The 12206-nt window shown below is 39.0% G+C and overlaps 1 protein-coding gene across 5 annotated transcripts in view; it reads left to right on the top strand.

The window, feature by feature from the left end:
* Positions 1 to 12206, top strand: part of LOC137038392 (serine/threonine-protein kinase WNK2-like) — a 113656-nt gene that overhangs the window by 84896 nt on the left and 16554 nt on the right. For all 5 annotated transcript variants that reach the window (XM_067412912.1, XM_067412914.1, XM_067412913.1 and 2 more), the window contains 4 exons: positions 26 to 169; positions 3313 to 3686; positions 4599 to 4816; positions 11777 to 11953. In XM_067412912.1, the coding sequence (XP_067269013.1) occupies positions 26 to 169; positions 3313 to 3686; positions 4599 to 4816; positions 11777 to 11953 (913 nt within the window). The remainder of the gene's footprint in view (positions 1 to 25; positions 170 to 3312; positions 3687 to 4598; positions 4817 to 11776; positions 11954 to 12206) is intronic.

Genomic DNA, 12206 nt, shown 5'->3' with positions numbered 1-12206 from the left:
GACGTTGTGAGTTTGTGTGCTGTAGATTGTGCCGAATGATTCAGACGCATCTTCTCATGATGGTGGAGGAGATCATGTGATGGATCTGGAGTCCGGATCTGAGATCCGACACGGATCCACATCAAAGTCAGCGAGCAACCGTTACTCAGCACCTCCGGACTTATATCAGGTCAGTCTGCAGCGTTCGGAGTAACTCACTACTCATAGCGTTTCTGCAAGATGTGAATTGTGCACAGTAGGGCTGTTAAAGGGTTAGTTCACCCCAAAATAAAAATTAGTTGTGAAAATTATGTTTATCTGCCCAATGCATCCGTGTTTGTTTCTTCAGTAGAACACAAATTAAGATTTTTAACTCTAACCGTTGCTGAGTACCAGTCATAATGATGTGAATGGGGAACAATTATATGAGAGCAAAACAGACAAACAAAAAAACATGCTTAGAGAACACACACACACACCCTGCTGCTCATGACGACACATTGATGTCTTTAGACACGAACCGATCGGTTTCTGTGAGAAACACAACAGTATTTGTGTTATTTTTACCTCATATCAGACGAATCTCATCTAGTGTTCCCATCCGCTATTACTGCCGTCTGATGAGGTCAAACTGGCGCGATCATAGATACCGTAATTCCTCAAATAAAGACCGGGGCCTTTATTTACCTGAACGGCCGATGGGAACCGGCTTTTATTTGAAGCAGGCTTTTATTAGGGTCAGGCCTGTATTTCTAATTCCATCTGTTTGAAAAATAATTGCTTAAAAAAAACGTTTTAAATTTAAAGTGATCGTTCCAGTGGACGAATATATTTGATTTTTTTAAAAACATTTGCAAAAATATCACCATACAACAACAGCCAGAAAGGCGAACAAGTAATTTCAGACTTACGGTAGCCTAATCGTTAACCACGATTGAGTCAGTTTGAAAAATGTCAAATGTTTATTCCGCTCTTAATCTCTATATAGGCTGCGGTTGCACGTGAGCCTCTAACCCAACAGATGACTCGGTGCTTTATTGTTGCACGTGAGGGAAAAAGCTTCCTTCTACTTAAGAACAGTTGTTTAGACTTTTAAGCACTTTTTATTTTAATATATCTCTTTACATAAATATTTTTTTCTTCTTTATAAAAATATAGAATTTCGTTATTTTTCTAACCCAATGACTCTGTGCTTTCTTTAGTTGCACGCAAGGAAAAAGCGTCCTCTTAAGAATAGTTGTGCACTTTTAAGCACTTTTTTTTATAATAGCCTACAGTATACAGTATGTCTCTTTACATTTTTTTATACTTAAAAACTATCATTTTGTTATTTTTCTGACCCAACTAATTACTCATCCGCGCTTCCAATACTTGCACGCACTTTTCTAAATCCATTGCAGAGATATAGATTTTGCATATTGTTTTTTAAACGGTCGTTCGTGTAGCCTAGTTCATGTGACCACTTTACAATATTTACAGCATAGTTTATTTTGTAGCCTATTGTATTTGAACTTAAATGCCCTGGGGTCGGACACAGGACGCGAAACTCAGCGCCGCACCACGTCTTTAAAATTCGAACACATTCAGTGAGTGTACACTCACCGGCGGCAGCATTCGGCACCTGTCCGTGGCGCCTGTCCACACCTGTCAGCGGCCATTTCAAGGTATTATATTAAATGTATATTATATTTCTCTCAAATCATCAATACTGATTTCACCCTGTGCTACAAGATACACTCATCGTGCTGCTCTTCTGCCAGAAGTCGATTCAAACTTGAGCTCGCGTGTAGCCTATATAATGTGTGTGTCCAATGTGCGACCCTCTTCAGATACATGAGACTGTGCGGCACCAAGCTTCACGTTTGGTGTGTGACCCCCTTTAATCAGCTCCCTATTCAATAGTCAGGGCACTGATCAGGACATAAGTCAATGGGCTGACTCCTGATCAGTGCCCTGACCACTGACGGAGCAGTTTGAGACGCACACATTGTGAAGATCGATATTTGTAGCCTGCCTGACACGCCATTTTCACAGACGTCGCATCTCTCATAGACTACAGTAGCCTATTTAAAATGGCACATGCATCCGTTATATTCTCAATTTAATTTCCAGAGAAATCCCTGCAAAGTTTTTAGGTTAACTATAGAAGAGACCAGGATTAGTGTGTGTCGCACTGGCAAGACTCACAGCGGGGCGCGTGGCATCAGGACGGTTTCGCTCCATCGTAATGTCGGTCAGCCGTCACGGCACAGCCAACCCTACTGAAGAATACGATGAACTTGAATGCACATTAAATGAAAGGCGTTTAGGAGATTATCCACACCTTTTCCTCTGGCCTTTATTTGAGACCGGCCTTTATTTGAGACCGGCCTTTATTTGTTCGTGCTGACCACTAGCAGAGGCCCGCCGTTTAATTGACTACAGGCTTTTATTTGAGGAAATACGGTATACATTATGTAGATGCCTCATAAGACCGATCCGCACAGGCACTAATGATTTTACCCACTAAATGAGTTTACCCACAAATAATGTGTCATAAATTCAGGATAGCGACAGATGCTTGGCTAGGTTTGATGGTTCTTCATCAGTTTTATAAGCAATTACAAATTTCACTTCTACTCCTCTCTCTATTAATTTGTTTTGGGCATCTTGAGTGAGATTTAACTGCTTTATCCATTTTGTTCGTCTATGCTGTTGTCACATTGCCAGTTTGTGTAGCGCACTGCCATCTTCAGAACAGCAGCATATACCGAAATGTGCAAAATCATGATATCATACCGTTTAAAATATAATATATACAGGTATACAGTATTTCCAGTACTGGTATATTGCGCATCCCTAGTTTACCCACAAATAATATGGGTTATTTGCATAAACTTTGATCTTTGTTTTGAGAGTCTGACATACACTGCAAAAAATGCTTTTTTCACTTAGTATTTTTGTCTTGTTTCTAGTTCAAATATCTAAAAATTCTTAAAACAAGAAGTATTTACTAGACTAGCAGAAGTAATTGTCTTGTTTTGGGAAAAATAACTCAAAATGAAGAGAGTTTTTGCTTAAAATAAGATAAATAATCTGCCAATTAAATAATCTTAACACAACATTATCATTATTACTTAGCCCATTGGCAGATTATTGATCTTATTTTAAGCAAAAACTCTCTTCATTTTGAGTCATTGTTTCCCAAAACAAGACAATTACGTTTGCTTGTCTAGTAAATGTTTCTTAATGTAAGAATTTTTTTTTGTGTGACTAGAAACAAGACAAAAATACTAAGTAAGAAATGCATTTGCAGTGTAGCTTCTCAATATCATCTTTTTTTTTCTTTTTCAGGACACACTTACTTCCTTTACAGAGGCCAGACCCACAATGCCTTGTGCTCGGAGCTCTTTGTCAGCTGATGGGACGACGCAGTGCCTGTCCTCTGACAGTGGTGATGAGGATCCGAGCGAGGTTCTGTCCGCCAAGCCCTCGTCTCCAGTTCCAGCTCCGGCCTCATCAGACTTCATGAAGCGAGCTGTGGCTTTCCTCCGGCGCTCTGGTCACAGCAGCAGTGTGCAAAGCTCCGATTCGCCCACGTGTACTCTGGCGAATGGACACGCCCCTTCGGCCACAAGCCACGCCCACTCTGCTTATGTCAGCAGCGATAATGACTCTGAGTTTGAGGACGCTGACATGAAACGAGAGCTACAGAAGCTGAGAGAGAAGTGAGTAAAGATTGTATTTTCTGGCCAACAACATTGTATATCATTATATAACATATAGAAATCGCCATGTTTCCAAACTGATTCAATTATTTAAATCTAGTACCCTCCCACTTTTTTACCTTGTTATACTGGTAAAGATTGCACAAAACAAACAGCATAAGGGATTATTGTACTGACTGTAATAATAAAAAAGTCAAAATATGTGACAACTATAAGAAGTGACAAAATTAAAGGGGTACTTCAGCACTGGGAATATGAATCTGTATTTAAACTGTGTCATTAATGTAGTAGAAATGTGAAATTATTTATGAATTTGGTGCCTTCTAGCCTGAGAAAAGTCAAACAAATTATTTTTGGCTTATGTGGATGAAAAACAACAACTCCCAGAATGCATTTGCTTCGCTGCCCTACGAGACCACTCCCACAGCCACAGCTACTGTTTATCACTTGCCCACCGCGGCAACGCACCTACCCTTGTGTTCATTTTCATAATAATAAAACCGTTTAGTTCAGTTAGAGAACAGACAGAACATTTAAAAATTGAAGGTGTGTGTTCAATATAACGCGAGTGAGCCGAGCGAGAGTTACGGCACAAACGCAGCAGGAGTCATCACGAGAGCTGAGGTAAGCACGATCATTCGAATATACTGCCGGATTTCTGCTGATACAAAGCGTAATGCTAAATCGCTGAAGTAACCCTTTAATCCGAGCGTGTGGGCGGAGTCTCTCTGCCAGCGCACTGCACTCGCAAAGGTCACATAATATTCAAACTCAAATTAGATTTACATTTCAGCAAATCCACAAAACCATTTCCCCGACAGAATCACTCCTCGTTTTTCTTCATGCATGCGTTCATCACTCTGCAGTCAAAACTAGCCAATAAGAGTATAAGTCAATGTTTTATCCCTGCAGGCACATGAAGGAGATCTCTGAGCTTCAGGCCCTTCAGAGAGGAGAGATCGAGCAGCTGTATTCTCGCTTAGGTCGGCCGGTTCCGCCCAGCGTGGGCTTCTTGCACGCAGTGCCACCTACGGGCCGCCGCCGCAGAGCCTCCAAACACAAGCTGAAGGGAAGCCGACTGCTCAATCCCATGGTGCAACATCTCCGGAGCAACCGAAGCAACAGCTCTAGTATGTATTCAAGCGTTTGTGTGAATGCGTTTTCATCACTGACAGCGCGGTGAGATCTGGTGATAACCATTTGAATTATCCCATACAAGCAACAAATCAAATGCCTCGTGATTTATAATAGTTTAAAGCCAGATTAAACAGCGTTGACATTCTCAGCAACACTGACAAGTAACAGCACTGAATAACACTGAGCCACAACCATACAGTTAGAAGGCTTTTAATTCACAAATCATCCACATTTACCACACGGCAAAAAATGCTTTTCTTACTTATTTTTGTCTTGTTTTAAGTCCAAATATCTAAAAACTCTTACATTAAGAAGCATTTTCTAGACAAGCAAAAAAAATCTCTTGTTTTGGGAGACAATAACTCAAAATGAAGAGAGCTTTTGCTTAAAATAAGCAAAATATTCTTGTTTTCTGTTTGAATTAAGATTATTTTTCTCACCCCATTGGCAGATTATTTATCTTATTTTAAGCAAAAGCTCACTTCATTTTGAGTTATTGTCTCCCAAAACAAGAGAAAAACCTTTGCCTGTTAAGTAAATGCTTCTTAATGTAAGATTTTTTAGATATTTTGACTTAAAACAGGACAAAAATACTTAGTAAAAAAAGCTTTTTTTGCAGTGCATGATTTACAGTAGTAACTTGGGGTGTGACGAGATCACGTGCCACAAGATCTCGCGAGACTAAACTGTGACGAGATTTCTCGTTGAGATGAAAAGCTGCCTCGTCATATTCTCATGACCTGGTCATGACGGAGTGTGAGGGTGAAGTTTATATTACACCTCCACTCTAGTTTTGCTTTTTATATAAATAAAAACAATTTAATTCAGGTGGATAATCATAACAGTCGCTTCAATTCCATCAGTTCATCTAGAACGAGCTGTTCGCAGCACTGATCACGTGATGAGAGGATGAGCTTGTGTTACGAGTGTGTATTACATGTTAGTGGACAAGAGCATGGCGGAGGATTCGACTTATATTTTAATATGCACGTTCAGCACCACCGCTCCCTAATCACAGAGTATACGTGCAATCGCGGAATTGAAAGTAAAAGGGAACGCGCATTTAAGTGCGATTTCAATAGGTTACCACAGTTTGAAAGCATATCGCCCAGCCCTAAATGTAAAGCAATTTTAAATATAACTAGTTTCTAAGGAAATTGTACACATTTGGACAGGAAATCTCAGCACCACAGTCACCTGTCTGATCACTTAAAGCTCCACTGTGTGATATTTTCCCCCATCTAGCGGTGTAAAGGTTTATGACCATCCAGTGAATATTAGTTTCTGTTCCTCTCAATTCTGATTTCGTTTTAACTCCTACGGTGGCCGATTTAGTCCAAGATTAACACGGCAATCCCCCTCTTCACATTCGACACGGTGCCATCGAGTGTTAAAGCGCGAAAGGCGAAGCTTGAATTTACGGGTATGTCCCTCTTTGGCTACTGTACTTTCAAGATGGAGGAGCAACATGGCGACCGGCATTCGAACCCCTCACCCGTATGTGTTTTCAATGGCATATTATAAACTTACCAGAATACTTTATTACTTGAAAGAAGTACAGTATTGTTCAAAATAATAGCAGTACAATGTGACTAACCAGAATAATCAAGGTTTTTAGTATATTTTTTATTGCTACGTGGCCAACAAGTTACCAGTAGGTTCAGTAGATTCTCAGAAAACAAACGAGACCCAGCATTCATGATATGCACGCTCTTAAGGCTGTGCAATTGGGCAATTAGTTGAAAGGGGTGTGTTCAAAAAAATAGCAGTGTCTACCTTTGACTGTACAAACTCAAAACTATTTTGTACAAACAAATTTTTTTTCTGGGATTTAGCAATCCTGTGATTCACTAAACTAATATTTAGTTGTATGACCACAGTTTTTTAAAACTGCTTGACATCTGTGTGGCATGGAGTCAACCAACTTGTGGCACCTCTCAGCTGTTATTCCACTCCATGATTCTTTAACAACATTCCACAATTCATTCACATTTCTTGGTTTTGCTTCAGAAACAGCATTTTTGATATCACCCCACAAGTTCTCAATTGGATTAAGGTCTGGAGATTGGGCTGGCCACTCCATAACATTAATTTTTTTGGTTTGGAACCAAGACTTTGCCCGTTTACTAGTGTGTTTTGGGTCATTGTCTTGTTGAAACAACCGTTTCAAGGGCATGTCCTCTTCAGCATAGGGCAACATGACCTCTTCAAGTATTTTAACATATGCAAACTGATCCATGATCCCTGGTATGCGATAAATAGGCCCAACACCATAGTAGGAGAAACATGCCCATATCATGATGCTTGCACCTCCATGCTTCACTGTCTTCACTGTGTACTGTGGCTTGAATTCAGAGTTTGGGGGTCGTCTCACAAACTGCCTGTGGCCCTTGGACCCAAAAAGAACAATTTTACTCTCATCAGTCCACAAAATGTTCCTCCATTTCTCTTTAGGCCAGTTGATGTGTTCTTTGGCAAATTGTAACCTCTTCTGCACATGCCTTTTTTTTAACAGAGGGACTTTGCGGGGGTTCTTGAAAATAGATTAGCTTCACACAGACGTCTTCTAACTGTCACAGTACTTACAGGTAACTCCAGACTGTCTTTGATCATCCTGGAGGTGATCATTGGCTGAGCCTTTGCCATTCTGGTTATTCTTCTATCCATTTTGATGGTTGTCTTCCGTTTTCTTCCACGTCTCTCTGGTTTTGCTCTCCATTTTAAGGCATTGGAGATCATTTTAGCTGAACAGCCTATCATTTTTTGCACCTCTTTATAGGTTTCCCCTCTCTAATCAACTTTTTAATCAAAGTACGCTGTTCTTCTGACCAATGTCTTGAACGACCCATTTTCCTCAGCTTTCAAATGCATGTTCAACAAGTGTTGGCTTCATCCTTAAATAGGGGCCACCTGATTCACACCTGTTTCTTCACAAAATTGATGACCTCAGTGATTGAATGCCACACTGCTATTTTTTTGAACACACCCCTTTCAACTAATTGCCCAATTGCACAGCCTTAAGAGCGTGCATATCATGAATGCTGGGTCTCATTTGTTTTCTGAGAATCTACTGAACCTACTGGTAACTTGTTTGCCACGTAGCAATAAAAAAATATACGAAAAACCTTGATTATTCTGGTTAGTCACATTGTACTGCTATTATTTTGAACAATACTGTAAATATACATTAATGAGCACATATATTTTTGAAAGAACTAAGTGTTTTTAGCTAAGAATAAACTAAAAAAGTTACACAGTGTAGCTTTAAAGTAATAGCACACCTTTCCCAAACAACACATATATAAATAATAATACATTTATTTTATACAGCGCCTTTAAAAGTTGCTTTCTCAAAGCACTTTACAAGCTTACATAACAGAGAAAACAACACACTTCAAATACAACAAATACAATTAATAATCAAGTAAAAGCGATCATAAAATAGAATGTTTTGAGTCATTAATGTATTTGCTTTCCTGATGTCAGCCGGAGAGAATCCAAAGCTTGGGAGCATAGGAAGGAAATGCTCTATCACCCCTATAATGAAGCCGTGTTTTGGGAACAACACACTCTGAGAGGAACACAGATTACAGCATGGTGTGTAAGGCGTTAGTAGATCAGTCAAGTACTGAGGAGCCAGATTATGTAAAGCCTTATATGCTAACATAAGGATTTTAAAATCAATAATGTACCTGACAGGGAGCCAGTGCAATGACGCCAAGACAGGGGTAATATGATCACTTAACCTGACCCCCGGCAGAACTCTAGCAGCCGAATTTTGTAAATATTGAGTTTATCAATTGAGGATTTAGACACTCCAGCTAGAAAACCATTACAGTAGTCAACACATGAAAAGATATAAGAGCTTATCAACCTCTAAGTAACTGAGAAGGACAACATAGGACTTTAACGTGTTATATTTCTGAGGTGAAAAAAGGATGTCTTAACCGTATACCACACAAAAGGCTCAAATGACAGCGTGGCATCAAATGACACCAAGATTTTATAATTTGCTTTGAAACTCCAAGGCAACACCATCAACAGACAAAGAGAACCAGTTTTTGCAGTTTATGAGGAGAGCCGAGAAGCATGACTTCCTTTTTAGAGCTATTTAGAGACCAATAGCATCCAAATATTGATCTCAGTGATACAGTTTAATACTTAACAATATTGATCTGTCCAAACTCCTAACTGTGACTATGAGTGAGTGTGTGTGTCTGTGTGTAGTAAGTGACCACTAATAATGCCCAATTTACAGTATTATTAAAAAACAGCATTTTGAACTGAAATTTTTTTTTTTAATTTGACAAAGCATTGTCTGAAAGTTACAAAAATGTTTGAACCATCATTTAAAGTTTTATGGTCAGACAGTATGTTAGAGGCTAATGATGTAGTGGGCAAAAGTGACGTCCGAAAGAACCCTACAAGTTTGATTAAATAAGAGGGAAATATTATATATTATATAAAAATTATGTCTGCACAATTTTGCATATTTCATTGCATTCTCATCACAGATATAACAATTTATTCCAAGCAAGGGATGCACAATATATTAGCCCCATATCGGTATTGGCAAATATATGTGAATTTTTTAAGTTATCGCTATTAGCCCGATAAAAATAATTTGGTCAGAACGACCTAACGGTCTGTAATGAACATGATGGATAAACCTAAAACTCTCTTTTGAGTTATTGCATGAAAGTTTAGTAACACTTTTATAGTGTCCTTGTTATATGTTGCATGTAGTACTGTAGTAATAACTATAAATTATGCATAATTACATGCATCTAACCATAAACCAAACCCTATAGTAAGTCATCCCATAGTAAACCCAACATGTAGTTAAAGGTCCCGTTCTTTGCGATCCCATCTTTCAAACTTTAGTTAGTGTGTAATGTTGCTGTTGGAGCATAAATAATACCTGTAAAATTATAAAGCTCAAAGTTCAATAACAAGCGAGATATTTTATTGAACAGAAGTTCCCTTTCAAAGCCTACAGCGAGCGGCCGGTTTAGACTACACCGCTGCACTTCCTGCTGTGATGACGTCACTAGAGCCGTTTGTTGACTAAAGCTCCGCCCACAAGAACACGCAAAATAGGGGGCGTGGTCTTGTTGCTCTCCCACGTGGAGAAGAGCGCGCATTCAGCGCTTGCATCGCCCCGTTATGGTAAGAGGCGGGACCTTTCTGGGAAAAGTGCGCTAAGCTGCTGTCCAATCACAACACGGGAAGCGCTGGCCCAATCAGAACTCGTCACGTGTTTCTGAAGGAGGGACTTCATAGAACAAGGAAATCATCAGGCCGTTTTTAGGACAGAGGAAACAGCGCTGTACAGATAAGACAATTGTGTGAAAAATACTGTGTTTTTTTACACGCGAAACATGAACTCATGTTATATTGCACACTGTAAACATAATCAAAGCTTCGAAAACATGCGAAGAACGGGACCTTTAATTATCATTACTCAGTACTTAAATGTATAATTACACCACAACACGGACACCTTAAAATAAAGCTTTGGGTTTGTTTGTAAATCCTGTTTGGGAATGCCATAAATTGGATCTGTTAGAAAAGATCCTTGTAGGACTTTGCTTGAAATCTTAATAGTAGAACAGTAGTTTATCAGTTATCTACAGTTATTTATTGTAACCGTACTTCACTCATTATATTTTCAGTAATAACATTTTCAAATATCCCATCTCTTCCAGTTTTGGGCTACCCATGTTTTGTGCAACCCTTTAATTTTTAATTAGATTATTTTAAACTTTAATCCCCCAAAGGAAAGTGTTTCTTTCTTTCTTTCTTTCTTTCTTTCTTTCTTTCTTTCTTTCTTTCTTTCTTTCTTTCTTTCTTTCTTTCTTTCTTTCTTTCTTTCTTTCTTTCTTTCTTTCTGTCTTTTTATTTAAAATAGGACAACGTACATTAATCAACATTACAATAATGTAAATGTACACGAGTTAGCTCAAAAGTGCTAATTTTCATCGGCAGTCCTCCAGCCAGGTGTAAAAAAAGAAAGACAAAAAGGCAACCTTAAAAATAATCATAATTATAAAATCACAAAATGAAATTGCATATAACACATTATGGTTAGCAAATACAATTAATGTACAATAGTTATATAACACATAAATACACACAGAAGGAATTAGTGTCCACAGGTCTGGTTCTCTACAAACTTTGCATTCTTTTTGAATGAAGAGAATGACAAAGACTCTCTGATGGTTTCCAGAACTGTGTTCCATTGCTGACCTGCCCTTACGGAGAAAACAGCCTGACCAAAAGCAGTTTTTCTCCGGGGGATTATAGTCTTCCCTCACTACTTCTCTTGTTACCCTATAGTGGAAGAGGTGTCTAAACCATGTCTGATTTTATAAATTAAACAAATGTTGTTGAATTTAATGAGATTATCCCAGGTAAGTATCTGATATTTACTTAAAATACTACAATGGTTGATAGGGAGATGCCATCTCCTTCTTAACTGGAAAGCAACAAATGCCCCGTCCAACACACTTTGGATCACTGATGTCATGTCTTTTCTAAAACTGGAAAAAATAAGACACTCCAAACAAGGGACATTCTGCAAATTTTACAATAAGTGGCAACCGTTTATGCAATTTTTCCAGGCTAACTAAGCCTAACTCCAACACGCACCCCTTTCTTCCTCTTTTTTAAAAAAAATTGATTTAATTTTATTTGTATTTTTTTTATAATTTAACAAAATACATTTAAAAAGTTGTGCGCAAATATGTTTGTTATTGTTATCCATGTGCTGCAATATTTTATGTGTGCATACCAATAAATATATGAAACAGAAAATACTACAATGGTGGTAGGTTTTTTTATCCAGTATTTTTAATGCTTGTTTATATAGGGTTTCTAATGTTTCGGTTCATTGTAGAGTGCGTATTAGACCAGCTTATAATGTTCACTAAACTCTCTCTGTTCTCCTGTAGCTGAGACGTGCTCCAGTGCATCAGGTTCTCCGGTCAGGAGCTCTGTGGGATCCCGAACTGCCAGTCCCGTGTCAGAACCACTGGAGCCGGTCCAAACCCAGCAGCCCTGCTCACTCAAGGGTTCTCTATCCTCCGACAACATCTACGGCCCCACCACACACACACCAGCCAGACCAGGTGAACACACTCACGGTGTCATCTAGAGGAGCGTACGCTGCTGCTGCACATATCTGCTGTAAATGCGTCTGCCGCTGCCCTAACCAGCCACGGTTGCAGAAAGTGTCTCACTGAAAGCAAAATGCATGTAGTATCAATCACAGATTACGTGTTGCAAGACTTTAGTGTTTCTAGCAACCCACAGAAACCAAACCATATGATTTATTGCTCGATATGCACGCCACCTGGCTCGGAAGCAGCGTGACACTCACTT

Source organism: Pseudorasbora parva, chromosome 13 (assembly GCF_024679245.1).
Source record: "Pseudorasbora parva isolate DD20220531a chromosome 13, ASM2467924v1, whole genome shotgun sequence".
Lineage (NCBI taxonomy): Eukaryota > Metazoa > Chordata > Actinopteri > Cypriniformes > Gobionidae > Pseudorasbora > Pseudorasbora parva.
This window is presented reverse-complemented; position numbering and strand designations above follow the sequence as displayed.